Genomic DNA, 26,110 nt, shown 5'->3' with positions numbered 1-26,110 from the left:
TCTACGCGTGGGGAATAATATAATACGCCCGAATGCATCTTTTATCACATTAGTGAATTATGGCACTAATGTGTCGCCATAGCCTAGTGCTACTGGAGACCACTGACCACTTAGCCTACATCTGCAGACCACTGGCACGTTAATAAAGGTAAGATGCGATATTTATTGCTTAAGATTTGCTGGTACTTCGGCGAGATCTTTTGGGGTTGCCCTCATGTGGTCAGCTGTTTTAACTTGAAATAGTACTACTAGCCATAGCCTCCAAGTAGCCTAACTTAAATTATCCAGTGTTAGCGTTCTTACGGTGTTGGGCATAGACTAGTGGAGATTACGATAGTGGAGTCGGTGGAGTCAGTCTCTTGTTGACTCAAAGTGACTTTTGGTCATTTGCTTTGCTTGAATTATGGAATAATTGTGTGTGTGTGTGTGGGGGGGGGGGGGGGGGGAGTGCATGGGTTTTGGTCAGAATGCCATGTAGATTGGATGGATGTGTGTTGTGAATTGAGAACAGCCAGCTCATGATGTGATATAAAGCGTTCAGCAATAATTATTTTTAGCTTTTATCGATCTTGACATTTGTAGTGCTGTGTGTATACGTTTGCCCCTTCTGAACTTAAACACGTAGGTAATAAGCCCCTCTTTGTTTATTTTGGTCTAGCTCATGTCATGTCACGTCAACATTGAGTGCATCATGGAGCAGAACATTGTGGGTCATCATGTCCAATGCTTTTTGAAAACGCTTTCTTCATAAAACGTGTCAGACATAATTTTTTTGTAAAAATCGTATTAATTAGTAAGCTACACAGGTATCCCGTCTTCAGAACCTTTCATGACCTGCGCTAAAGAAAAATAAGGTGCATCCCCAGCACTTCTAAAAATGCATTCCAGATTGTTGCGTCTCTGTCCCCACCACATTTCAAACCAAACTGACGCCAATGGTGGAATGAACTAGAACATTATGCGACTACGCGTCAATGTTTACAATATGGCAAAAATGACCCCACCTAGGGTAAGAACAGATTCACAAATATTTTGTGATTTATATGTAAATGACTCTCTTCTCACAAATACAGTTCAATGCACACACAAATGGATATTGGTATGTATAAATGTAAAATAAATCCATAAACAAAAATAAGTTTCACAAACACATTTCTGATCCACACACAAATGTGTCTTGTTTTAAATAAATGTAATATAAAATTATGAATTAAAAAAATATTTGCAATTTTCATCAAAAATGTGTTTGGATGTTGTTACATTTATATACAAACTGTTAAACTTGAATTTACAAGAAACTTTTCGTTTGTGAACTTGTTTGCATTTGTGTGTGTCTGTATTTATATGTGGATTTTTGAGACTCCTGCGACGTGGCTGGATTCACAAATGCATTTTATTCAACAAGGAACTCTCTGTAGCCAATCAGATGACTCCCTCGTTTTCAGCCAATCAGATGACTGCAGTGACTGAATTTTTAGATTGTTGGTGCCGTTAAAGTAGCATTAATAATCGTTTACTACTTTAACAATACTTTTGACAATCCCAAAACCCAGTCGAAACTAGATTGAAAAAGAGTGTAGTTCAAAACGTGACACAGCTTTTACTTCTTCGCCACCTAGTGATTGTTATGTACAATCATTCAAAACCCCCATGTTATTTCCCATAGACATTTGACCGAGGGAACCGGGAGGCTCGGAGGCTGGACGAACGGATTAATAAATAAACAGACTTATTTTTCTGAGGCCGGGACTGCAGTCATGTGATTGGCTGAAAAGGAGGGTTGAGAGTCGAGACTTGTCGGTTCTACTTGCTGCTTACTGAGCACAGCATCATCAAATAGTAGATAAATACGCCACTTGTATTTTTTGGAATGCTAGATTCTGATTGGCTGCAGAGAGTCCTTTAATCCCTATGGTCACCTGCTAAGTAGTTCCAGTCAAATTGTCTGTTCAGCCTTCAAAACGAGAGCTGGTAAATTGTGAAAAATGCATTAAACTGTAATCGGAAAACGCGGTTATATGCTACAGACCCTATGGTATCTGTGGTATAAAGGCTGGGACGAATTTCAAATTCTAAATATATTGTGGCGACTCCTACGGGGGTCGCGCCGGGGATTCTGGGGATCCGATATGCCGGTTGGGGAAAAGGGGTTTTATTGTCTTTATTTGTTGGGGTTAACGGGTTTTGGGTGTGTGGTCGGTAGAATGTAGTTGTGTGTTGTTGAGTGTTTACTTGTTGTGTGTACTGCTGCCACCACCGTTACCGACAATTACATGTCTGTTGGTTGGGTGTGCGGTGCGCTGTGTGTTGTGTGTCGTGTTAAATAAAGACAGCTCTCGTAGTCGTGCGGTGTATGGGGCACGAGAGTTGCGTCATCGCTTAACCTGGGCTCCCGTCTCGTCCTTCCCGCACTGCTCGCCACATTGGTGTCAGAAGTGGGATGTGGCCTGCTCACACGGAGAGGGACTTGAGCTCCACGGTCGAGCCCATGGAGGCCCCAACCGACGCCGACGAACGGACAACGCGCGGGTACGAGTGCTACGGCTAGACGGCTCGCTGCCTGTTCAGCGGACACGAGCGCGGCGTCTAGACAGCTCGCTGTTTGTACAGCGACTAGCTCTTTAACGTCTCGCTGAGCCTCCCCCCTTTCATGTGATGCCCCCCTTGGTCCACACACTGTGTGGAGGCGGTAGGGGTCGAGGAATACGAGTTATTCCTGGACAGCGTTCCTCAGCTGTCAGCTCGCCCTCTCTCCGACCGCTATGCGTGTTGGCTAGAGTGGTGCGTTCTACCATCGTGGTTGGACAACACGTTGAGATGGGGTCATCCCATACAGTTCAAGCACCGTCCCCCACCCTTTATGGTTTTGGTGGAGACCAGGCTACGGGACCCAACGGCAAGCACGGCTCTGGCAGCAGAGGTGGCCCGTCTCTTGGAGAGGGGGGCCATCACTGTCGTTCCCCCCCACGAGTCACACCTAGGGTTTTACTCCCACTACTTCCTGGTTACCAAGAAGTCAGGTAAGAAGAGAGATATTTTGGATCTTGGCGTGTCCAACAGAATCGTTGCCGCGAGGAAATTTAGAATTCTCCCTATCAGAGCGCTGCTCCGATGTGTGAGAGAGGGCGACTGGTTCACATCCCTGGATCTCAAGGATGCTTACTTCCACTTCCCTGTTCGGCAGGCGCACAGGAAGTTTCTCCGTTTTGCCTTTATGGGGGTGGCATACGAGTACCAGTGCCTGCCATTCGGCTACTCCCTGGCCCAGCGCACCTTCTCGAAGTGTGTGGAGACGGCGTTGGGACCGCTCAGGCGTCAGGGAAAGAGGGTTCTCTTCTACCTCAACGACCTACTTATCCTGAGCGACTCAGAGGAAGCTGCGAGAAGGGACACCATGACGGTGATAAACCATCTCTCTTTCCTGGGTTTTGCCATCAACTGGGAGAAGAGCCTCCCGCTCCCTGGCCAGCAGATAGTCTACTTGGGGCTTTGCCTAGACTCAGCCGCCATGACAGCGATGCTCTCGCCTCCTCGGCGAAACGCCATCCTGTTGGCACTCTCCCGCTTTCGCGTTCTCAGAAACGTGACCGCGCTGTCCACCATGTGCCTGTTAGGGCTGATGGCAGCCGCCCATCCTGTGGTTACCCTGGGTATGCTCTTTATGAGCAGACTCCAGCGGTGGTTTGCTCGCCAACGGTTGGACCCCGTGCGACACAAGCTCAGGGTGCTCCTCTTACCCCGTTCGGTGTCACCAGACCTGGAATATTGGGGAAACCCCCCCCGCCCTTCTCAGGGGTGTTCCCCTGGGCAGAGTGACGACCTACGTAGTGGTCTTCACGGACGCCTCATTGACGGGTTGGGGAGGAACGTGCCTTTCTGACTCGGTGGGAGGCGAGTGGCACAAGCCCCCTACAGTCCACATAAATGTGCTGAAATTCGTCGCTGTGAGGAAAAAACAAACAGGGGGGAGTGTGCTCCTCTGCTCTCCACCGAAAGGCGGTCAAGCTCTGACTTTGGGCTCATCAGTATCTCCTCAGTCTGAGAGCCCTGCATATCGCGGGCGCCCAGAATTTCGGGGCGGACCTCATGTCTCGCGACGGGCTCCGCCGCGACGAGTGGCGGTTACATCCCGACATTGTCAGACTGATCTGGCAGAGGTTCGGGACGGCTCAGGTGAACCTGTTCGCGTGCAGGCAGAACACACACTGCAGGTGGTGGTTCTCTCTGAACCCTCGGGATCTTCCTCCGTTGGGGGTGGATGCGTTGGCGCAAACACCTTGGCCGCGGGTTCGCTTGTATGCGTTTCCTCCGCTCCAGCTGATCCTTCCTCTTCTGGAACGGGTCAGACAGGAGAGATTGTCCCTGATTATAGTGGCTCCGGAGAACCGCTCAGCTCTGTGGTTTTTCCAGAGCTGGCGGCGCTCTCACGGACGGCGCCGTGGCCGGTACCGTTCAGACTGGAAGCGCTTCACAGGCCCATGGTGGGCGGTGCACCACCCGCCTGATGTATCGGGACGGCTGTTGGTCTGGCTCCTGAGAGGTTGATCCTGCAGGGCAAAGGTTTGCCTGAAGCGGTTGTCGACACTATCCAGGGTGCTCGTGCACCTTCTACTTCTTCCCTCTATACGGCTAAGTGGTGCGCTTTCTCTGATTGGTGTGACAGGAACCACGCTGTCCCATCTCATTGCGAGGTGGGAAGCGTGCTTGCTTTTTCCACTATCAAGGTCTATGCGGCAGCTGTTTCGGTTGGCCATGCGGGCTGTGATGGTTGACCGGTCTTCAGCCATCCACTGGTCAAGAGGTTCTTGCGTGGGGCTAGACGGGTTAGGCCTGTTTCGCGCTTACACCACACTGGGATCTCCCCACTGTGTTGCGGGTTTTCCAGGGACCCTTTCGAGACCCTATCTCAGGCCCCTTTGGATGCCCTGTCCTTTAAAACGGCGATCTTATTGGCTTTGGTTTCTGCCAAGCCGGCCTGTGACAGAGGCTCGAAAGGGTCCCTTCTGTCTGTCAGCCCGAGCTGCTTGTTGCTCAACGAGGACAGCTCCTTTGCGCTGCTCAGACCTAATCCTGCGTTCCTCCCTAAGAACATTAATAGTTCTTTCCGGTCGAGAGATATTGTGCTTAAGGCTTTTCACCCCCCGCCTCATTCTAGTGAGGCGGAGGCGGAGTTGCATCTCCTGTGCCCGGTGCGGGCGCTGGCTATGTATGTGAAACGCTCGGCCACGTTCCGCTCCACACAACAGTTGTTTGTGTGTTATTGCGACGCTAGCAGGGGCCGCGCTCTCTCTAAACAGTGGTTTTCTCGCTGGATATGTGAGGGTGCACCACCATTGGGCGTTAAAGCTCACAAGACACGGCGCGTGGCCGCTTCAACGGCTCTACTCAGAGGCGTTCCGGTGGAAGACATTTGCGTGGCTGCTTCTTGGTCTTTCCCCGGCCCCTTTGTCCGTTTTTACATGTTAGACATGTCCAGGGGCTCACTCGGCAACTCTGTGTTGGAGTCCGGTGCCCCTTCTACGGCTTAAGAATGAAGGCATGTTCTTTTAAGCGGCATCGTTGAAATTCCTCTCGTAGATGGCGAGTTGGACTTGACTGCCAGTATTTCTCTCCCGCTGTTTTTTCAAATGGAAAGCGGAGTACAGAGGTTCCTATTGGCTCGCCGATTGACGAGTTGGTTTTGTCTGCCAGTGTTACGGCTCCAGGATGTTAGCTTGCTACGTCTAGGGGGGGGAGTAGGGGAACCATAACACATGTTACTGTTAGACTGACTGGGAGAACAACAAAGCAGGGCACAACAGCAAACTAGGTACATAAGTGTATTTATTTGGCGAGCGTTCCGCCAAGGGGAATAGGGAACTATAAGCGGAGCCAAATCAAAGAAAACAAGATAAAGTGACAACTAACTAGTGCACACACATACAACCTAGCTAATACATACAGAGGGTGGCCCCGCTTCTAACCTGATGTGATAACAGAGTAAATCTACGTGATGGTAGTGTAAACCCAAGGGTATCTTACCTCTTCACCTAAACCCCTATGGCATCTCAAAAACAAAAGGCAACAACATGACACAGCCAACACACAGGCAGACAATGGCGTTTCTCAATGGAGACCAACAGGTGCAAGTTATCAAGGCCTGATGACTCTGACATGGCAAAAGACAGCTCCCAGATTGGACAGCTCCCAGATTGGACAGACCTACAGAGAACGAGAGGGGAGACACAGGAAAACAACCACACACGTAACAGTCAGTATGGCACTCCCGCTGTTTTCTAAATAAGAAACGGGCGAGAGAAGCTCCTTATTGGAGAGTCGAACTCCGTAGCTCCGCCCCCGGTGGTAGCGGACCTAATGGAAACCGTATTACTCTGGTTTTTCCCTTCACTTTTCATGGATTCCATGAAGGACGGATTGGGGCCGGAGTCTTAGCAGACTCACTTTTTTCTTTTGATCATCGCCTTGCTTGATCTTGGAGGAATTCGTTTTTTATTAAGCTGTTGTGTTTTGCACATCCTCTGCTTTTTTGAGTCTTATGTGCCCTGGTGACTTAAGTTCTTTTGACTGGGGTCCAGCAGGAGTACATTGATTGGGCTCCGCTCGCAGCTGCACCTTAGCCCATAAGGCGAAGACTAGACGGCGTAGCCTACATGAAATAGAACGATAGTTATGATATTATAACTCTAGTTCTATGATTGTAGGCGTAGCCGTCTAGTTTCCCACCTGCTGTACCCTCCAAATGTTGAAAGAATAGCGTGGAGGATGGGCGGCGGTTTGCGCCACCTTATATACACGTGGGAAATGTGGGCGGTGCCCACGTTGATTGGTGCATAGTTGAAAATGTTCAGTGCGAGCGAGCACGCGCACGGGACAAGCCCATAAGGCGAAGCCTAGACGGCTACGCCTACAATCATAGAACTAGAGTTATAATATCATAACTATCGTTTTCCGGGGCAACGCAGCTGGAGCCGTACCTGGCACAGTTCCCGCTCGCTGAGTGGCACAACGGCTGGGGTGCCGGGGAGGCGGTCGCCACCTCGCCCTGGCGCTGGAGGGGACAGCGGTGCAGGCGCTCCTGGACCTTGCCCCAGCAGACCAACGGGACCTCGTTCCCTGACCCGGGCCTTGGAGAGGCGTTTCGGGCAGCGGGCCGTAGGCAGCCACAGCCGCGAGCTGCTAAACAGACGCCGCCGCCAGGAGGGGGAACGGTTGGGGGCCTACGCAGCAGACTTGCAGCTGTACGCCCAGCGGGGTTATCCAGGCATCCCTGCTGCGGCTAGGGATGAGGTAGCCCTGCATGCCTTTCAGGGACTGGCCCCGCCACGGCTGGGGCAGCAAGTCTGCCTCACCATGCCCCCGACCCTCGATGTGGCTCTCCACGTGGCGGAACAGGCGGAGCGGGAGTTCCCCGACCAACCCAGCCTGAAGGGAGATGATTGCCAGGACCAGTCTGGTCCGGCCAAGCACTGCTGCCGTCGTTGTGGTGCCCGGGTGGACGCGGCTGGGGCCGCCCTCTCCCGTGGCACAACGACAGTGGCTTCCCAGTCCGGGCAGGACGAGGAACGGGTCCGGAAACCCAGGCCACTAGACTTCAAGCCGGAGCAGTGTCGGCGGGTCAAGGACTGCGGGTGGACTGGACAGCGTCCAGCCCATCCCAACCGCCGGCATGGCCGGCGACGGGCCAGACGCCGGAGGATGGGGTCCACCGTCCACGAACGGCCCTCCAGCGCCCCCCCTACGGCAGAAAATGGTGGGGGCCCGATAGAGGTGGTCCCCGACCACACCCCCAGATCCGCTGCGGACAGTTGGAGACGGGCGTCCCAACCAGGGAGGAAGGCTGCACCGCTACGGTGCCGCCACTGGCAGGTGCCGAGGCGGCGGCGCCGGCCCCCTGAAGAAGATTTGAGGGTGGATGCTCTCTACTTTGAATCATTCACGTTTGCAAGATATTTTGAAAATCTAAGATTTAGAACTAACATAAATGCTTTTTACATTTTTGTCATAAAAGTTTTTATATCTGCTCAATGCGGCAATTCCTCACAGTAGTTGCGTTGCGCGTGACATGAACTATACAAAGTAGACGCAGCAACAACGTAGCCTAGCAACAAAGCGTCAACAATGGATCCCGAGTACCTAGAACTAGGCATTATGCTGGTTGTCCTCTGCACAGAGACGGAAAGGAAGAAAAAGAAGAAAAGATTGTGGACTCGTTCTTGAGTTGAAAATGCAGGGACGTTGCTGCCACATTTCCACCAAAGTTGTCTTATTATATTGCTCCATTTTCTATTGTTTTCTTTTTTAGCATTCTTCTTGTTATTGATCGCATTCATTTTTGCAGTAGGAGTCCTACCAGAGAATGTCTAATATGAGGAGAATGGGCACTCGCTGGTTAGTTCCGGTTTTCTGGAATGGTTGCAGTAATAATCTCTGTCCACGCGGGGCGCTCGTAGGCGAGTCCAGAATGAATGGGAGCCTATGGGGTTTTTTATCCTCAGAGTCCACTTTTCTCACGATGTAATTTTTTGTCAAGTAATTTGAAAGTTGCGTTCAAAAGGTGGGGCTAAAATAATAAACTCAGCTGAATATTGCATTTTTTAAGGTCACGTATCTGTTCTAAAAAGGTGTTAAAAAAATATGATGACGTCACACATTGTCATACTGTCAGAGGTACTGCTTTACGGCAGTTTCTGAAGCACTTCCGCATTTCCCGCAACGATAATACCAGCTGTTGTAGGTAAGGCTTTTTCTTGCTTAATAGTTACAGAGTTTTAGTGAGCTAATGTAAAGAAAAGAAATGTGCGAATGTTTTACATATGTATGTAACTTACAGAGTGTTTTTTTTAAATCCTCACTAGTGCCGATGATAAAGCTTTTTTTTTAGTAACGATTATGAGCTATTTCTTTCTCCTGAAATAGAAACCTGGATTAGAATCATACTGCATCAACTAAGTTTACATCAGTAAACAATTTCCTAGAGAGCAGTGTTCTGTTGTACTCTTCCTCATGCCTCTTCCTTTCTTGATCTCTACAGTTGGACATTGATGCTGTGACAACGGACAAGTCTTCTTCCTCTGTTCCTTTTCCCTGCCTCTGTTCTGTATGTTCAGTGTTGTTAAATCATTTTTTTTTTTTTATTATTTACTATTAGTTACTGTTCTTATTGTGTTCTTGTTATTGTGATGTTTGAATAAACTTGCCTGTTGCAATGTTGGTATAATGTTTGTATAATTACTGTTATACAACTGTTACTGTTTCAATGTGACCCAGACCATATTTCTCATTAACAAACATGCGTAGCTTATAATGTGTTGCAGGGCAGAGCAATTATATTCAATGGCTTAAAACAAACCCATCTGTAAAGATCAGTGAATGCATAGCAATCAATGACCAGTGGTGTAGATTGTTTTCGCTCTGTGCAAGGTCATTAACCCAAGTAAGTCCTACAAAAAAAGAACTACAGTAATAGCAGATGTTGAAGTTGTTATATCGTTAACAAACAATTTGTATGGAACAATCGGTTAAGGTAAGTTAAGTGCTTGAGTCTCGACACTCGACACTCGCGATTTTACCCGGGCTCCAGCACAACTTTCCCTACCAGGTGCAGCCTCAGGTAGCCTAGGACCATTCATACAGGAGCAAGCAAGAACGTTACCCTTTTCTGTCCTTGGGAAACGAAAAGACGGACAATCTGTTTCCACTGTTAGAGCAGTTTATCATTGCACATTTACCAGGCATTTATTTTTTAAACTATCTTTATTTTCGAAAAATAGACAATGACAGATGAAATGATATTGAGCGGGACATTGACTGTATTATTTAAAGTGGTCATACCGTACCTACCATGTATATTACACATTGAACATTGAACACAAGAAATGGAAGAAATTCCATTATGCCCATGTACTTTCACCATACATAACTATATAAAAACTAAAAGGGCCTGCAGGAAAATATAAATAGCCTACAGTACGCAAAAAATTAACTCAGACGGAATGTTTCTGATCGTGCTTCAGCTTCAGATGCCGTCAAGAGGGGTCTCTGTTCGTAATCAGTCGCAAGTCCGTCCCTGACCAATCAGCATTCATTAGCAGAATGCTAGCGTGTATGGCCAACAACGGCCCAAACTGTAAGAAATCGAAAGGACATATATACTCATTCATTCGACTTTTGAACTATAATCTATATTGAACTTGCGGAATCTACAATAAAATTTGCGATATTTCAACGACAAGCAGGTGAAAGAGACATATTTAGCCGTCTAGCCCCATAGACTCCCATTCATTCTGGACTCGCCCGCGATCACACCCAGTGGATGTCTAATGGAACTACAACCAAGATCGGTACAATGGGGTGTATAGGAAGTGCCCAGGCTCTTCGTAGACGGGCTCTGGGCCCTGTACCACGAAGCTCGCTTAGAGGGTTAGCGAGGTATGTTGAGCTCCAAGCCTGGGTTAGTTGTACCACGAAAGTCGATCTCTTTTAGCGTCGCTGTATCACCATGGTGACTTATGCTCGCAACCAAACCTGGTCGGGAGCAGTTTTTCGGCTTAGTCTAGCCGGAGATCGGCTACTTAAATCGGCGTGCGCAGCTTCCTAGCCCCTCCTCTGACAATGGCGTCACCATTTGTGGGTGTTCCCGTGGACCCCGGCGCACTTCTCGTACAGGCGTCTCTCCGGAGACGGGAATTTCGATTCACTTAGAAGATTCATAGTCCTTTGAGTGAATCACTAAAAAGATCTGAATCTTTTGAGTCCTTTGAATCTGAATCAATTGAAATTTTGTCGCTGAATGAGCCCAGCAGCCCACTCCCTAGTGCCTAATGCGCACGCTCACAGCAAACCACTGTAATGCAGTTTTGAGGATATCCAGGGGAAATACGCAAGAAGGACTTTCTCAGCGCAGGCCGAACATTATGGAACATATTTGAATATTAAAAAGGATGCATTGCAAACATTGGAGATGTCGCCAACGTGACTGCTATCTGAATTAGGAAAAAAACGTATGGATTATTTTTTTTCTCTTCGAAGCTCGTCAAACACAGAAATATTCTGAGAGTTCACATAGTCAGCAAACAACTTTATTTTTAATAAGCCACTTTCATTTTAGAATACAATCTCTCGTAAAATAATGCCTTTGTAACAAAAGAGTTTAACGATTTACATTCAGTACGAGCCCGACCCATTTAGTATGAGTCCGTTGAGTTGATCTTTCACTCAACAGGATATGAGTCCGACCCATTTCAACTGAGTCCTTTGAGTTAGTCTTTCACCCAGCCGGATACGAGTCAGACTCATTTCATCTGAATCCATTCCTTTGAGTTAGTCTTTCACTCAACCGGATACGAATCCGACCCATGAATTCGCTCAGTCTATGGATCTGGATCTGTGTACAGCTCTGTCTACAGGAAGTTCTTATTCAACCACGCAGCTGGCAGCTCCGGGTCCGTAAACTTAATCTAAGTTATGCCTACTATGCAGATGAACAACGGATGTGTTAATGTTGTTATAGACCTTCAGTTTGATGACATTCGTGCATTGTTTTAATAATGTCGTCCGTAGCAGCCAGAACCGAAAGATTCGGGTTAATTTATGCCGCTTTTCCACTGCATGGTACCAGCTCGACACGACTCGACACGACTCGACTCAGCTCGCATTTTTTGCGTTTCCACCGCGGTACCATGGTATCTGGTACCTGAAGTGGCTGCTTTTTCTAGTACCTACTCGCTCTAGGTTCCAAGCGAGCTGAGCCGATGCTAAAAGGTGACGTCGGCAGACGGCCGGCGACTGATTGGCCAGAGAGTGTGACGAAGTCACGAGAGCGACATGGCAACCATGCTGGTAACATCCATAGCAGCGCGCAGCCAACATGTTCCACTTCTCCAACTTCTTCAACATGCCAGCTAATAATAGTAATGCGATCGATGTCCTCCATTGTTGTTATGTGGGTTCTGTCCATGTGTGGGTTGCGTATGTGTTGTTTGCGTCCCGTACACAAATACGTCACGGCCCTTTCGCGCAGCCGACCCCGCCCACGTCCAGGAGGTACTATTTGCGGTGGAAAAGCACCCGTGCTGCTACCGTGTCGAGTCGTGTCGTGTCGAGTCGTGTCGAGTCGAGCTACATGTGCGGTGGAAAAGCGGCATTAGACCACGGACTCGTGACTCATGGGTGAATGTAAGGATTCTGTTCTTTGAATCCGATTGACTCAGATTCAACCAGGGTTTTACGGGACAGAACCGATCCCTTGGCATTGTCTGACGATATTCAGATTTCAGACTTTATTGTCATTGTGCAAACAACGAAATTGGGGTTCTACATGAGAGATACAGATTCTCATCAGAGGGTGTTCGTTATTTGATCGTCCTTTTGGACCTTATGTCGACAATGCGCATTGTGACTCAGTGTCTCAGTGCTAGAGTGGAGGTAGCGCGTCAGTCTTGAATTTCTGCGCGGGGGGTTTGACTCCCAAGTGACGCGAATTTATGTGAAGCTTAAAAAGTCCTAATTCTCATGCATATGGAATACTTATTCACTAAAGCTTATGGAATTATATTTTTGTGCTTATTTCGAACTTGAACCCATATTTTCAAGGCCGTGCTGGCACCACATCTATGGGGGTAAAATGCATGATGATAGACCGGCGAATTTGAACCCCGGTCGCTGGCGTTCGGGTCTTATACTAATCCACTACGCTACAGCCGCTACCTTTCAGCGGTCGAAAACATGTGATACATTTCTTAAATAGGGTGTATTTAAAGTGAATTCCCTAAATGATAGAATAAGGCAGGATGGACATTGCTTATGCATTTTTAAATCATCATTCTATTTGGATTAATGGCGAACAATTCTGCATTTGGCATAGTTATTTTACAGACAATATGCAGAATCTTTTCACTTATCTCATATAGACTGCTTGATCTATCGTAAAGGTTAGAAAAATGACGCAAAAAACGCCCTTTTCACGTGAACGCGCACTGAACCTAAAGCGGAAAACCAGGTTCTACTAATTGAATCTAAAGTGAGCTTCGTGGTACCATTTAACTCTGATTGCGAGTTGCGGCTCTGTCGAGCCAGGTTTTCCCAAGAAAGCCTGGGTATGTTCAGCGAGCTTCGTGGTATAGGGCACAGCAGTAGGCTATAGCCTATATTGTGTTTGTGATCATGAAGGAGGAGTAACCAACAGTTTATTGTGATCATGAAGGAGGAGTAATCAGCAGTAGGCCTATATTGTGTTACAGTGTTATCATGAAGGAGGAGTAATCAGCAGTATATTGTGTTTGTGATGATGAAGGAGGAATAACCAGCAGTAGGCCCTATATATGTGATCACGAAGGAGGAGTAACCAATAGTTGGCCTATATTGTGTTATCATGAAGGAGGAGTAACCAACAGTATGTTGTGTTTGTGATCATGTTAATGATCATGGAGCTCAGACTTCATGTAGCCCTATCAAATTAAAGATATCAGTAAATTATATTTCTCCCATAAAAGTTCATTTTCACATAATTCTACTCTCAATCTCATCGGATTGATTCAGCATTAAAGGCACTAGGCTATATGTAATCAGAGATTATAGTTTGTGCCCTTATATACTCTTTAATCCGCTTTTCTTGAAGCTTAATCGTTAGGAGAACGTCCAAGTATTGTCAAATGTTACAGCTAACCAAACAGCTACAAAGTATATTGAGATTACTTTTTTTATATCAGGTCACAAGACCACACAGAAAATGAATGTGGTTTTATACATTATATCGTTGCGAGGCAAATCTTTCGTCTGAACTGGGCTTAAAACAACACACAATTTAAAAACAATATTTATGATTGAATTTATTTTTCAATAAATTCAGTTATTCAATTGACAGTGGAACAGTGTAAACATTGAAGTGGTATAAACAGTGGCATATAGGCCTACAACTATAGGCCTAAGCGTCTAACGGTCTAGCTAAACGTAACCTCATTATTTTTTTATTCATATAATCTGATTTTTATTATCAGATTATGTTCTACAAATATGTTGAACTTCAGGCAGTTAAGTGCTTTTAATGCAACTGTCTGTATGAACCTGTTTTCATTCACAAATGTAAATAAACTCAACAAACAATCAGAGACAAACAAACACATTCGTGCAGATCTCTCTATTTGAGTCGTGTCCTGTCTAGTCTCCTCTCGAATAACCGCCTCTCGAGTCCTAGCCGCCTCTCAGCCGTCCGTTCAGGTAGATGTTGCTGCCCTCTTTCACATTATAGGACTCCAGTGTACGACTTCCGTCGTCCATCTGCTTGGATTCATGCGTCAGCCTTTGTTGGTCCTCGGCCACCTTCTCCCGCTGTTTCACCTTGAGCTTGAAGCCCGCCACCGTCTCCCCAGCTCGGACGGTGTAGGCGTGAGTCTGGCCGTTCAGCGTTCTCAGGAAGACTTGGATGTTGGTTGGCTCCTCCTTGGCCAGCACGAAGATATTGGCGCCGGATGACACACCATAGGCACTCAGAGATGTTATGGGATTGTCGAGAATTATTTTCTCCCCGTCGTTGTCGTAGAAAAGCTTCTGACCCTCCGGGGAGAGTCGAGACCTTTGAGAGAGGAGGTCTTTCAGCGAGCCCACGGTGGTCCCTGGAGCCACGATGAGAGGGTGAGACTCCCCGTTAAGAAGAGTGATTGTGATGTCCATGACCAACTGCTGCTGGGGAGGAAATAAAAACTATTTAGACTTATTTCCAATTTGTAGCCCTTAATCATACTATCGAATTAATAACGAACTTACCTCAAAGTCTCTGAGCTGGATGATGGATGTGTGCTACTTGGTGATAAACGTATGTTCTCCATAACAGCAGTGATGCTGTGGGAATATAAAGCCTCGACTAGTTTCGTTTTCCAAACGACTTCAGTTTCGTTTGTCCATCGAATATTCGAGAAATATGAAGAAACCTATTGCTGGTATTGGGTGGTGTTCATGCAATACCGGAGTAATCGCGAATATCAACAACATGAATCGGGATCCTACTGTTTTCGTTAAAAAAAAAACACTTCAATCCACTTCCTACTCTCTTTTTCAGACGTTTTTTCAGACGACACGTCATTTGTAATGGATTTCATAGCCGCCAGATGGCATTGAGAACTCTAAGATGAAATAAGGACATTTTACAGATGTTGAAAGTTACTCTGCCATTTTCTCTTGGAATTCTTTACAAAATCTTTTTTTGGTAGATTTTAGTCCAACAATTATGTGATTAACTTAAAGGGCTGTTTTTTTCTCCTGTATGCCCATATAGGTCGCTGTAGAATAAATAAGTTGGCCTACATCTCGAAAATACCCCAATATTGCCTCGTTATCAAGTCATTGTCCCGCTGTTAAACTATTTTAGGTTTATGTTTTTGTTTATGAATAAGTTTCGTTTAATTTAGTCATAAAATAGACGGGTGCACCATCGAATTATTCATCCTATAAAGGTGCGGCACATTGACACGCATTAATCGCCTCTGGGCACTTGAACTGGTGCTGTGTTCATTGATTGCAATCGCCACTAGGGGAGGATACAGAACATGAGCTCATTGGTAGCTCTAGCTTGTCTTTCTATGAGTAGTATGTTCCTGCAATACTGGAGGCTGCAGTTCCAGTTCTGTGACCCTATAGTGCGATGGCTGATACATGAACTGCATTTCCAAAAAAAAGAAAAAAAATCAAGGAAAATTAAAAAGCCACAACACAAATGCAAATGCAGCAACACAAGGTCAAAAGCCACAACCAACAAATTATTTAACCATCTCTAACTTATACCTAAACATTAAATATTTCTAACCTGATACCCAAACTAAACACCTACCTAAACGTAACCACCTATAACCTAATACCTAAACTTAACCATGTCTAACCCGAGACCTAAACTAAACCATCTCTAACCTAATACCTCAACTTAACCATTTCTTACCTAGTAAACGTAACTATCTCTAACCGTATACTGGTATAAGAGATGAATAAGTAAAGGTATTAGGCTAGAAATGGTTAGTTTAGGTCTAACCATCCTTAACCTTATGCCTAAACTAGCCATTTCAAACCTAACATTCAAACTTAACCATCTCTAACCAAATATGTAAACGTAACCATCTTACCAATACAATTACTTATTAATCATTGTCGACCTTCACCTGAGCGTAATTTGCAAAAGGTGTCTTAAAGTCATTAAAGTAAAAATAAAAAAAAGGGTCCATCTAATGCATGTAGAAGTGTGTTCCTGATTTGAAAGATTTCCCTCACTCTTTTGTTCTGAGTGATCGTTTTGTGGAGGACGTCCAAGTCTTGTCAAATGTTAGGCCTACAGCTAACCAAACAACTACAAAGTAAATTGAGATTACTCAGGTCACAAGAATGAATCGTACAGAAAATGAATGTGGTTTTAAAAACAACACACAATTTAAACCCAATATTTATGATTGAATTTATTATTACATGAGTTCAGATATTCAATTGACAGTGGAATCATTAAAGTGGCATAAACAGTGACAGATACAACTATAGCATAATGGTCTAGCTAAAACTCAGCAGATATTTTTTTTATACAAATATGGTGAACTTCAGGCAGTTAAGTGCATTTAATGTAACTGTCTGGGTGAACATGTATGCATTCTGAGGGTAAATAATCTCAACAAAGAATAAGGGATTCAGCAATCACATTCGTGCAAATCATCACTCTTTTTGAGTCCTCTCCTCTCGAGTCCTAGCCGCCTCTCAGCCGTCCGTTAAGGTAGATGGTGCTGCCCTCTTTCACATTATAGGACTCCAGTGTACGACTTCCGTCGTCCATCTGCTTGGATTCATGCATCAGCCTTTGTTGGTCCTCGGCCACCTTCTCCCTCTGTTTCACCTTGAGCTTGAAGCCCGCCACCGTCTCCCCAGCTCGGACGGTGTAGGCGTGAGTCTGGCCGTTCACCGTTGTCAGGAACACTTGGATATTAGCGGGCTCCTTGGCCAGCACGAAGATATTGGCACCGGGTGACACACCATAGGCACTCAGAGATGACATGGTATCGTCGAGAATTATTTTCTCCCCGTTGTTGTCGTAGAAAAGCTTCTGACTCTCCGGAGAGAGTCGAGACCTTTGAGAGAGGAGGTCTTTCAGCGAGCCCACGGTGGTCCCTGGAGCCACGGTAAGAGGGTGAGACTCCCCGTTAAGAAGAGTGATTGTGATGTCCATGACCAACTGCTGCTGGGGAGAAGTAAATAAAAGCATGTTAGAGTCATTTTCAAGTTGGCAGCCCTGCTAATCATATTTAATACACTAAAATAGCATAGCCTACATTTGAACTTACCTCGGGTTAAAGTCTTTGAAGAGCAGTATGATGAATGTGTACGACTCGGTGAGAAACTTGTTTCCTCCACATCAGCTGTTGCTGTGGGTTTATAAAGCCTCCATGGTTTCGTTTTCCGACTTTGATCACCTGACGATCCGTTTCGTTTCACCGACAGTCGAGTCATAGACAGAAACCGATTGCTTCGTATTGATAGGCGTCCGAGGATTCAGGATCACAAGTTCCAAGTACCCAGAGGCGATTCCTACGTTATAAATAGATAAGATATAATTTATAACGTGATGCGTGTCCGCGTGAGGCACGTTTATGGGATGAATCATTCTATGGTAGCCTACACCCAATATGACTAAATTAAACTTAATTTATGCATAGTCAAAAACAGAAACCGAAAATTGTCTAACAACATGAAAAGGAAGTTGATAATGAGGTAATATTGGGGTACTTTCTAGATCCTACTTATTTAGTCTACTGCGACCGATAGGCAGACAGGTGGACAACAAAAAGGAAATATATAAGTTAATAACATAAACGTCTACTAAAATAATTGTGTTCATTCACAAAAACATATAGTAAGAATCCCAAGAAAAAGGACAGAGTAACTTTCCTTCAGCTACACATGTAATTACTCTAATGAGTGAATTTGTTACAGGACATAGAGGTTAAACATCCGAAAACCTGCACTTTGCAGTTGATGGAATTAACTGCTGTTAATACCACCTCTGGTGGAAAAAATATAAATTTATTTGCCGATATTCTAAACAATATTGAATGTTGTTCTATATTCAACCCGTACCTGCTTTGATATCCAAATGTCCCTTTTTATCTTAGTTCTCATTGCCATCTGTTGGCTATGCAAGGAATTACAAATGACAACCATTCTTCTGAAAAAGCAGTGGATTGATGTTTTTAATAGAAATAAATGCTGTCTTCAGAGCTAACAGGTGGGGATTGTATAATGGTGTGTGGCCAGAGTCTAACTGATGAACATTTATTAAATTGTCTGTGTAAACCATTCCATTGTCTAATGTATTACAATGTTATACACATACAAAGACCAGATATACATATATGAATAACATGTTCAGCTGAATCAAAACTCAGAGTGTTTCAACATGGACGCTCTCTCCTCCCGCCTTGGAAGTGGAATGTTTCCTGTGGACAAAAACAACAAAAAGCTTAGAAAAAAAGCAATTTCTGATAACAAAGGAAACTCCCAAAGGCCTCATCGGTTGCTATGCAAGATAAAAGGAAATATTGTGTCTTGTGCTGGACTAAATGTCGATTGGAAGTGGACGTTTTTTTCCCTACCCGGAGGTGCAACAAAGTACTCCTCCACTGTGGTGTTTGAAAGTGGAAGCAGCTTCTCTGCACAGTCCCCTTCAGTGACTGTATCGCCTCTCAGGAAGAGCTGCCTGAGAATCACATCAGGTTCAAAGTGAAGGAGAGGAAACACATTCACCTCTGTCAGCCTTTTCAGACACATACGAATTTGTGGATACTCTTCGGTATTCCTTAGGTATTTAATGTGTATATGAATACATGTATTTATTTAGCAGATGCTGGTACTCAAGGTGACTTGAGTACCAGCAATCTCTTGAGACCTGAATAGACCAAAGTCTCCATTGGAGCAGGCAGTGCAACACATTGCCAAACTGCTCTTAATTGAAGTCATCAGATCTGCATGCTCATAAGGGAAAACATCCAGAAACCCATTCAGTTAAAAGGCTGTAGGGTACCCTACAGCTCTACAGATCTTTTCAGCCAAACGTTTAAGTCACTTTGAGCACCAGCATCTGCTAAATAAATACAAGCTCAGGAGGTAGAGCGGGTTGGCTGGTAAGGTTACCAGCGTGTCGAGGTTGCCCTGAGCAAAGAACCTCACCCTAATTGCTCCTGACGAGCTGGCTGTCGCCCTGAAGGGGTTGACACCTCCGTCGATGTTTGAATATGTGAATGAATATTGGTAAGTCGCTTTGGATAAAAGCATCAGCAAAATTCCCTGAATGTAAATGTAATCATTCAATAATGACTGCTTAAATCATATTGGCTAATGCATGTGCTGTGCCATGGACCGGTTATTATTGTATTCCTAGCAGAATAGTCCATTATACCCGTGTTCCAGGACTGAATCCATGGGCTCTACTCCAGTTGTATCCACCATATTAAGATGATCCGCAAACCGTATGGCTCTCTCCAGGCAGACCAGACCCTCTTTGGTGCGGAAGTCAACCAGGGCTAGTCTCTCCAGTTTGTCCACCAAGTCAGACGAGACTTGTGGCAACTTGAAACAAATAACGTATGTTTTAGATTTATTTTCAATTTTATGTCAAGTATGGTGGTGTATACAAGATCATGACAGTTAGTTGGTTACCGATGGGATCCGGTCTTCTCCCAGGGGTTCCCACGTTGGGACCTTTGGTACCTAAATCAGGGACAACGTTAGATGGTGATACACCGGGCATTAAACATTGAACTCCAGCAACTGGATTACCTTTGAGTTGTGTTTATTAGAACTGTACAACCGTGTGACCGTTACTGGTCGACTCGGTGTGTTTCTTGTTTTCCTCAAGGTCTTCACGTTTGTTGACAACATATTGTCGGTTCTGGAAGCATAATAATAACGGCATAATAAGGGCAGTATTATGTTCAACTGCACTCTGCGTCCATATATTTGATGAATCCCAAGCATATTCAGTAAAACTGTCTGACTTATGGTTGATAATGTAGCTCAACGTTGAGTAACCTACATTTATAGCAACAAATGCTATTAGCTAACGCTGAAAACAACGTAGCGACACGTAGAGTGGAGGTGGAGCCTATTCAATTCACCAATAGTTTATTATTTAACAGCATACTGGACTACTTTGAGCGCCCGGATAGCTCAGTCGGTAGAGCATCAGACTTTTAATCTGAGGGTCCAGGGTTCAAGTCCCTGTTCGGGCGGACTTTTTTTTTTCTCCGACAATTATAGACCTATGATATTCCGTTTATAGCGTGAAATCATGTATTAAGTAGGCTAGATGAGGCTTATGATAGGAGCAAAACCTTATAAAATAAATATCCATTTGTTCCATTTCCCGTTGTCTGTTAAACATATTTCAAGGCAAGTGATTGTCGGTTTGAATTTCTAAAAAAAGGAGTCATATTAAGTAGGCCTACTCTTGTTTGTATTGAAATAACAAACTTTATTTCAAATTGTCTTATTTTGAGAAAAGTCAACCATTCGGGCCTCAGCAAGATTTGCGTATCAGCCTTGATCCGTTGAGTCTTTTAAACAATATCCACCCGAACATGGACTTGAACCTAAGATTTATAGACTGATGCTCTACCGACTTAATTCTATGGGGGTCTCATATCACTTTGTTGAGCATTACTTATGAAAAAGGGATGCTTGTAGGTTATCAGACTCCATGCTTCTCAATATAGAGCAACCTTTCGACGTAGCTCAGCTCAGGAGGTAGAGCAGATGTCTTGTAGCCGATAGGTTGCTAGTTCGATCCCTAGCTGAATGCTGATGAGTCCTTGAGCAAGACACTAAACCCTAACTGCACCTGACGAGCTGGCTGTCACCTTGCCTGAATGACTGTCGTCGCTGTGTCATTGTGTGTATTAACCAATGTAAGTCGCTTGCTAAGAGCCCTAATTGTAATTGTAAAATAACAATTCAACAATATTATCCCTCCTTATTGAAACATAAAGGCCAATCAAAACGGGTTGTTAGAAGATTAGCATTTTTTGATGAAGACGGTTGTGTAGGATGAAGCTGGAGATCCGTGAGCCAGAGAGCTGTACAGAAAGTCCCTCAGAGATGGTGAGGAGCAACATTGTGAAAGGACAAAGATCTTCTAACCCCACAAAAGCACTTATTCATGAACCATTTATTGTAATCCACCAGGGAAAGGTACATTTGTACTTTAAAAGATTTTCTTCCGTGAATTAATATCAGCACGTAGAGCTGGTTGAATTATGAAGGCATGAAGGAACTAAGAGATTGTTGGAAACGCAAGTTATAGGCTGTAACTAGTTGGGTAGGGTTTTGTGTGTGTGTCCCTGCATGTGAGACCAAATTCCCCCCCAGAATATGGAAGCTGGCGCTGACCCTGCAAAAACAAAAGCCTTCTCTTTTGTTTTCAGATCATTGACATTTTGCCTTTTAAAACAGCAGACTCTTTGATTAATAGCTTATTATACATAGGCCTACCCTTAGCTGTAAAGGCAGCATGGAAAAACAATACAACAGACATCGCAATTAATCTTCATTGCACGTGAGCATTATTCCTTTCTATTAGAATATTCCTAAAATACATATGCCTAAGTGATTGTGGAAGGAACTCTCTTAAAAAAAAGACCAGAATCATTTTATAAAAACATATACCATTTAATATGCCATTTTAAATATAATTTGTTTTACCACAAACATTCAGAACTAAACACCAGCAAGGTTATAGTTTTACAAACAAAAGCAGCAGTTGAATGAATAAATAAACATGTTAGCAAATCATTTCATTTTACAAAAGAAATGCCTTTTTGGAAGGAACCACCGATATTAAACGCAATTAATCTCATCACATTCATGAAAACAACACTTGACACAATAAACGACTTGTGGCTAGACTATAAATATTCCTCAACGTTACATCAGCCGTTAAAGAGTGGAAAGCACGTCTACATTTCATTTAAAAAAGCTACTTCAGTGGGAAGGCACTCGCCCTTAACCATAGCAGCATCCCATCTTCTGTCTTTTTGTTTAAGGTTTCTGTTCTTAGCTTTAAAAACAAGTTTGGCCTATGTGTAATGTGCAGAGGAAACCACCTGCCAATCAACCGTGGTCAACGTGTACACATTACATTTTTGCAAATAGTTCTCTTCATGGTTCTCTGATATTTCACATGTTTCTTTTGTAATATCTGTGATAAGAAAAATAGTGTCATCATAAGTTATCTGAGACAACATGATTTCAGTCCTTCTCATCTAGTTCCCACATTTACTGTGTATGCCGATAACAATAATAATAATCACACAATTATAATAATATAATATAATAATAATAACTATATAAATGAATGAAATGCAGTGTTTCCTTTACGATGTTTCCAGCAGCAGTGCTCTGGTTTCTGTAGTTGCACTACGTCGTGTGGTCGGGCCCACAGAGCTTTATGGATCCCCGATGGAGCCAGTAGTGCTGGGCTGCATTCCAACAGCCACCATCTCATGTGTTTTGCTCAAAATGTAACCTACTAGGAAAGCATGCAAGTGCACCATGCGCACAACCACATTCTTTTGGCATTATATAATCAAATACAGTTTTAAGTTAGCAACTTGTAGCCATCCCTCCTTCTGGGTTTCATAATACTGTTGCTTCTGTTTTATACAATCTTATATGGAGGCTACTTATTATTAAAACCTACTTTTAGTCTATGTCCATTCCTACGATAATTCCACCATTAGTGTCATCATGCATTTTTTCTTCTTCTAGCTCCTAGAATACTATTTTGCCATCAGTATTTTCCACCAATGCCAATAATGAGGATGTAACGATTGAGCAGGGTGCAGTTGGGGGCACCCATGATATTAAATAAAGCAAATTGCATTTGGGGCTCCCAACATAATTTCTAATAAAAACAAATGCAGGGTTGACTGCTGTGTTGCTAGTAGTCCAGCCGCTGTGCTGGGCCACTGCTGGATGCATGTAGGGAAACACTGAATTAAAGTCACAAAGGATGCCAGCAGCACTACAATAGAAACGTCATAAAATGATTGCCCTGATGTTGAATAAAAATGACAAAATAATAGAGCTGTCAAAATGTCCTCCTAATAGCTCTGTACAGAGATGACTAATTCACTTTGATATCAATGTAGTTATCTATGGGTCATAACTTTAGTTCCTGTCATCCTCATAACCTAATTTTCTATTCTTTTTTTTGGGTGGGGGGGGGGGGTTACAATCCAATTCACACACAACATACACAGACATATTATTGGTGATAGGCAAGAGTGGGGGCACAATGAGAACACAGAGTATCAGTAGTTACTGTATGTTAATACAACCTTACCATGTCACTCTTTCAACATTGCTAGCATTATAACCAGAAGTCACGACTGCAGTGGAAAAGGTACAAACTGCAGCTTTAAATAGGACGCACAGGATCTCTCTGCACTGGATCATAACCACAGGAATGGGGTTATTTTAACTATGTCTGTATTTAAGATGAAATGGGTTCTGAAATATAGAAATTATGTGGTCATTGAAACAGTGTCTGCAGGTCTCACCTATAATTAGGATAATCTGGTGATTTAGTAAAACTTCTTCTTCAGTACCTTATATTAAAATAGTTCTCAATACATATTTGAATCATGTACAGTTTTCTTCATTAATAAAGACATTAGTTGACAAGTATCCATTTGGTTCAAAAATGTGCAACCAAAACTCTAATTATTTAAAAGAAAAAATATAATTTACTAAGGTAAACATCGACACTCAACAGACAACATTTTTCAGACAAAAGATATTTGGATCTAGAATTAGCGACAGAAGAATTACACCTTTATACACCAGCTGACATCACATACAGGAGAAACCTGACTGTATACTGTGTGTGTTTCTGTATGTGTATATGTGTGTTTATTTGTGTGTATGTATGTATGTATGTATGTGTGTGTGTGTGTGTGTGTGTGTGTGTTTGGGTGGTTGGGTCTGTGTGTGTGTGTTGGTGGGTGTGTGTGCGTTCTTGCATGTGTGTGCTTGTGTGGCATCTCATTAAAGTTGCAATAAGTAACATTTAAACTAGCTTCAAATTTCAAATTACCTTGTCAATGCTGATCAATAGTGATTTCGATAATGTAGTAGATATAGCTGGCCAAACCCGTACCTCTGTCTTTGTTTACTATAACATGTTTTCTTGTAAACAACGGGGCGTGTCTAATCTGATTATCGAATCTCCCAAAGCCCCCCCCCCACCCCCGGCCAGCCGAGCAACGCTGGGGCGCATCAGACAGTTGCAGAGCCAGTTAACGAAAGCGTGAACCGAAAACTGTTATGGAGTTTGTTTTTATTCTGAAAGACTCCTGCCTACTTACTGGGAAGAGCTCAATCTTACACATTGCGACTTTAAATTGCTCTGTTGCTGCAAAAGCTAATACGTAACATCAAGGAGGAAAGGAGTTTCACTTGTTTTCAATGAGCATCTGAACCTTACACACGAGCTCTCGGGCCAGGGGCAGGACCTGCTTGATGTTGTGGTGCTCGGCCATTTCTGGAAACAAACAAAACAAGTGACTTGCTGTAAATGTATAAAGACATAAACAAACAAACAGCTAAACAAAAATTCAACAACACTCACAGATTATCTAGAGATTTGCATTGAACAATGCTAATATCTGTTTCCTGCAAAGTTATAGAACTTCGGAAATAGTATAGCAGTGTAAATAATAGTAAAAAAGTATGAAGCTCCTTTATTTTTCTTCCAGCTAGGCTAGACTCTAACAGCACAAGATGGCTGCATCCAAACGCACTGACTTGACGTTGTGGTAGTTTACATGGTGCATATAAGCCCTTTATATTACTGTACAGCGCAAGCAAATATTATGCTGTAATTCACTTCCTCCTGTATCGTATAAATCGTATAAAAAATAAATATCCATGTTTCCATTTGTGCTTGTGTCAACTGGGCAAGAACCCGAGCACGGTTTGGATACTGCATACCATGCTATTGAGACCGAAAGGATACACATACATTTAGTGCCCTGAAATAACAGTGGAGCTGAGGTTTGCAGCCCGGGGAACATACCATTGAAGAACTTGATGATGTCGGTGAAGTCCATGTTGTTCTCCAGAATGATGTCCCGGTAGATCTCCACAAGCGCCAGGGCGATGAACAGGACGAAGTGACCCGAGGACGCGTACTTGGCCACCCAGATGGTCTCCCACACGGAAAACACATCGTCGTACACCAGCTCTGCAGGGACAAAGCATCAAGAGAACCCCAGTCATCTCCCGCCGTCTGCTGTGTGAACCCCTCCCAGAAGATAGGATGCACAACAATCTTATTGTTACGATTTGTGACTCGTGTGAATATGTACTCGGTTCATAATTTCAAGATGCCTTTTTTGTTTTCATTGCATTAGATTCTGTAGACTCCTGGCGTATCTTCATTCATCTCATTTTACAATGCCGAGGTTGGCTAGTGGTTGTGGACAATGCTGCTATTAATCCAGACATGCATGGTTTCACCAATGTGTTCGCTACTTATTCGGCCAAATACAGCTTTTGATACTTTATACTTCAGTTAGCGCACGGAAGACACTTTAGCTCCACAAGATTATATGAATTTATAAGATGCTCCTGAGGGAGCTGTGAAACCGTGGAGAGTGAGATTTTAATCAAAATCGGTGCCCGGTCCTTGGAGAACGGCCATGGCTGTCTCTCAGTCTGGCATCAGGTCTACGGCGGGAGGAAACCTATCTGCCGACCTCTCTTGAAGTCCAGCAGGAACCAGCGGTAGCAGAAGTAGAAGTGGGTGTAGTCCCCGTTCTGGTGCATCAGCTCAAAGAGCTCAGAGTCCAGGATCTGGGAGGTACAGAGAGATAAAAGGCAGTGTGGTGAGTGTCACCCACATACAGGCGACCACGACAGAGAGACGGCCCTGAGAGCACAAGAACCAGGACACCAGGTGTGGGGAACAGCGCTCTTCACCTGGATGAGGGAACGCATGTTGGCGAAATGTGTGTCCATCGCGCCTCCGTGTGGGAAGTTGTGATTCATCCTCTTCATGAGCTGGGTGAAGCAGCTGAAGGCCATGGCCTCTGGC

The 26,110-nt window shown here is 44.3% G+C and overlaps 4 protein-coding genes and 1 non-coding gene across 11 annotated transcripts in view; 1 reads left to right on the top strand and 4 right to left on the bottom strand.

Annotated features, from left to right (window-relative positions):
* Positions 1 to 13,800: 13,800 nt before the first annotated feature.
* LOC132467893 (polyubiquitin-like) lies at positions 13,801 to 14,979 on the bottom strand. 3 transcript variants are annotated; one of them, XM_060065473.1, is made up of 2 exons: positions 14,761 to 14,979; positions 13,801 to 14,697 (listed from the first exon to the last, which is right to left on the bottom strand). In XM_060065473.1, the coding sequence occupies exon 2, from the start codon at positions 14,665 to 14,667 to the stop codon at positions 14,188 to 14,190; it is 480 nt and encodes a 159-aa protein (XP_059921456.1). In that variant the 5' UTR covers positions 14,668 to 14,697; positions 14,761 to 14,979; the 3' UTR covers positions 13,801 to 14,187. The 3 variants fall into 3 exon arrangements, with proteins under 3 accessions (XP_059921456.1, XP_059921455.1, XP_059921454.1); XM_060065472.1 differs by having other exon boundaries at positions 13,801 to 14,679; positions 14,761 to 14,976; XM_060065471.1 differs by having other exon boundaries at positions 13,801 to 14,676; positions 14,761 to 14,973.
* A 1,439-nt stretch (positions 14,980 to 16,418) lies between these two features.
* Positions 16,419 to 17,298, bottom strand: isg15 (ISG15 ubiquitin like modifier). Its single transcript, XM_060065470.1, has one exon. The coding sequence runs from the start codon at positions 17,222 to 17,224 to the stop codon at positions 16,712 to 16,714; it is 513 nt and encodes a 170-aa protein (XP_059921453.1). The 5' UTR covers positions 17,225 to 17,298; the 3' UTR covers positions 16,419 to 16,711.
* Positions 17,299 to 18,179: 881 nt separating this feature from the next.
* Positions 18,180 to 20,108, bottom strand: gatc (glutamyl-tRNA amidotransferase subunit C). Of its 2 annotated transcripts, none has more exons than XM_060065469.1 (5): positions 19,795 to 20,108; positions 19,675 to 19,725; positions 19,484 to 19,584; positions 18,612 to 18,715; positions 18,180 to 18,455 (listed from the first exon to the last, which is right to left on the bottom strand). In XM_060065469.1, the coding sequence occupies exons 1-5, from the start codon at positions 19,990 to 19,992 to the stop codon at positions 18,394 to 18,396; spliced, it is 516 nt and encodes a 171-aa protein (XP_059921452.1). In that variant the 5' UTR covers positions 19,993 to 20,108; the 3' UTR covers positions 18,180 to 18,393. The 2 variants fall into 2 exon arrangements, with proteins under 2 accessions (XP_059921452.1, XP_059921451.1); XM_060065468.1 differs by having other exon boundaries at positions 19,415 to 19,584; positions 19,795 to 20,104.
* Positions 20,109 to 20,173: 65 nt separating this feature from the next.
* trnak-uuu (transfer RNA lysine (anticodon UUU)) lies at positions 20,174 to 20,246 on the top strand. Its single transcript has one exon. It is a non-coding gene; the product is annotated as a tRNA-Lys (tRNA).
* A 1,414-nt stretch (positions 20,247 to 21,660) lies between these two features.
* sgsm1a (small G protein signaling modulator 1a) overlaps positions 21,661 to 26,110 on the bottom strand; it is a 38,553-nt gene continuing 34,103 nt past the window's right edge. For 3 of the 4 annotated variants that reach the window (XM_060065464.1, XM_060065465.1, XM_060065467.1), the window contains 4 exons: positions 25,996 to 26,105; positions 25,773 to 25,869; positions 25,091 to 25,258; positions 21,661 to 24,556 (listed from right to left, as the gene is read on the bottom strand). In XM_060065464.1, the coding sequence (XP_059921447.1) occupies positions 24,468 to 24,556; positions 25,091 to 25,258; positions 25,773 to 25,869; positions 25,996 to 26,105 (464 nt within the window). In that variant the 3' untranslated portion in view covers positions 21,661 to 24,467. Of the gene's footprint in view, positions 24,557 to 25,090; positions 25,259 to 25,772; positions 25,870 to 25,995; positions 26,106 to 26,110 lie in introns of those variants that run through there. The other variant, XM_060065466.1, reaches the window with a different exon arrangement.

The sequence above is a fragment of the Gadus macrocephalus genome, chromosome 11 (assembly GCF_031168955.1).
Source record: "Gadus macrocephalus chromosome 11, ASM3116895v1".
NCBI classification, from domain to species: Eukaryota; Metazoa; Chordata; class Actinopteri; order Gadiformes; family Gadidae; genus Gadus; species Gadus macrocephalus.
The sequence above is the reverse complement of the archived record's forward strand: the minus strand, read 5'-3'. Positions and strand labels throughout refer to the sequence as shown.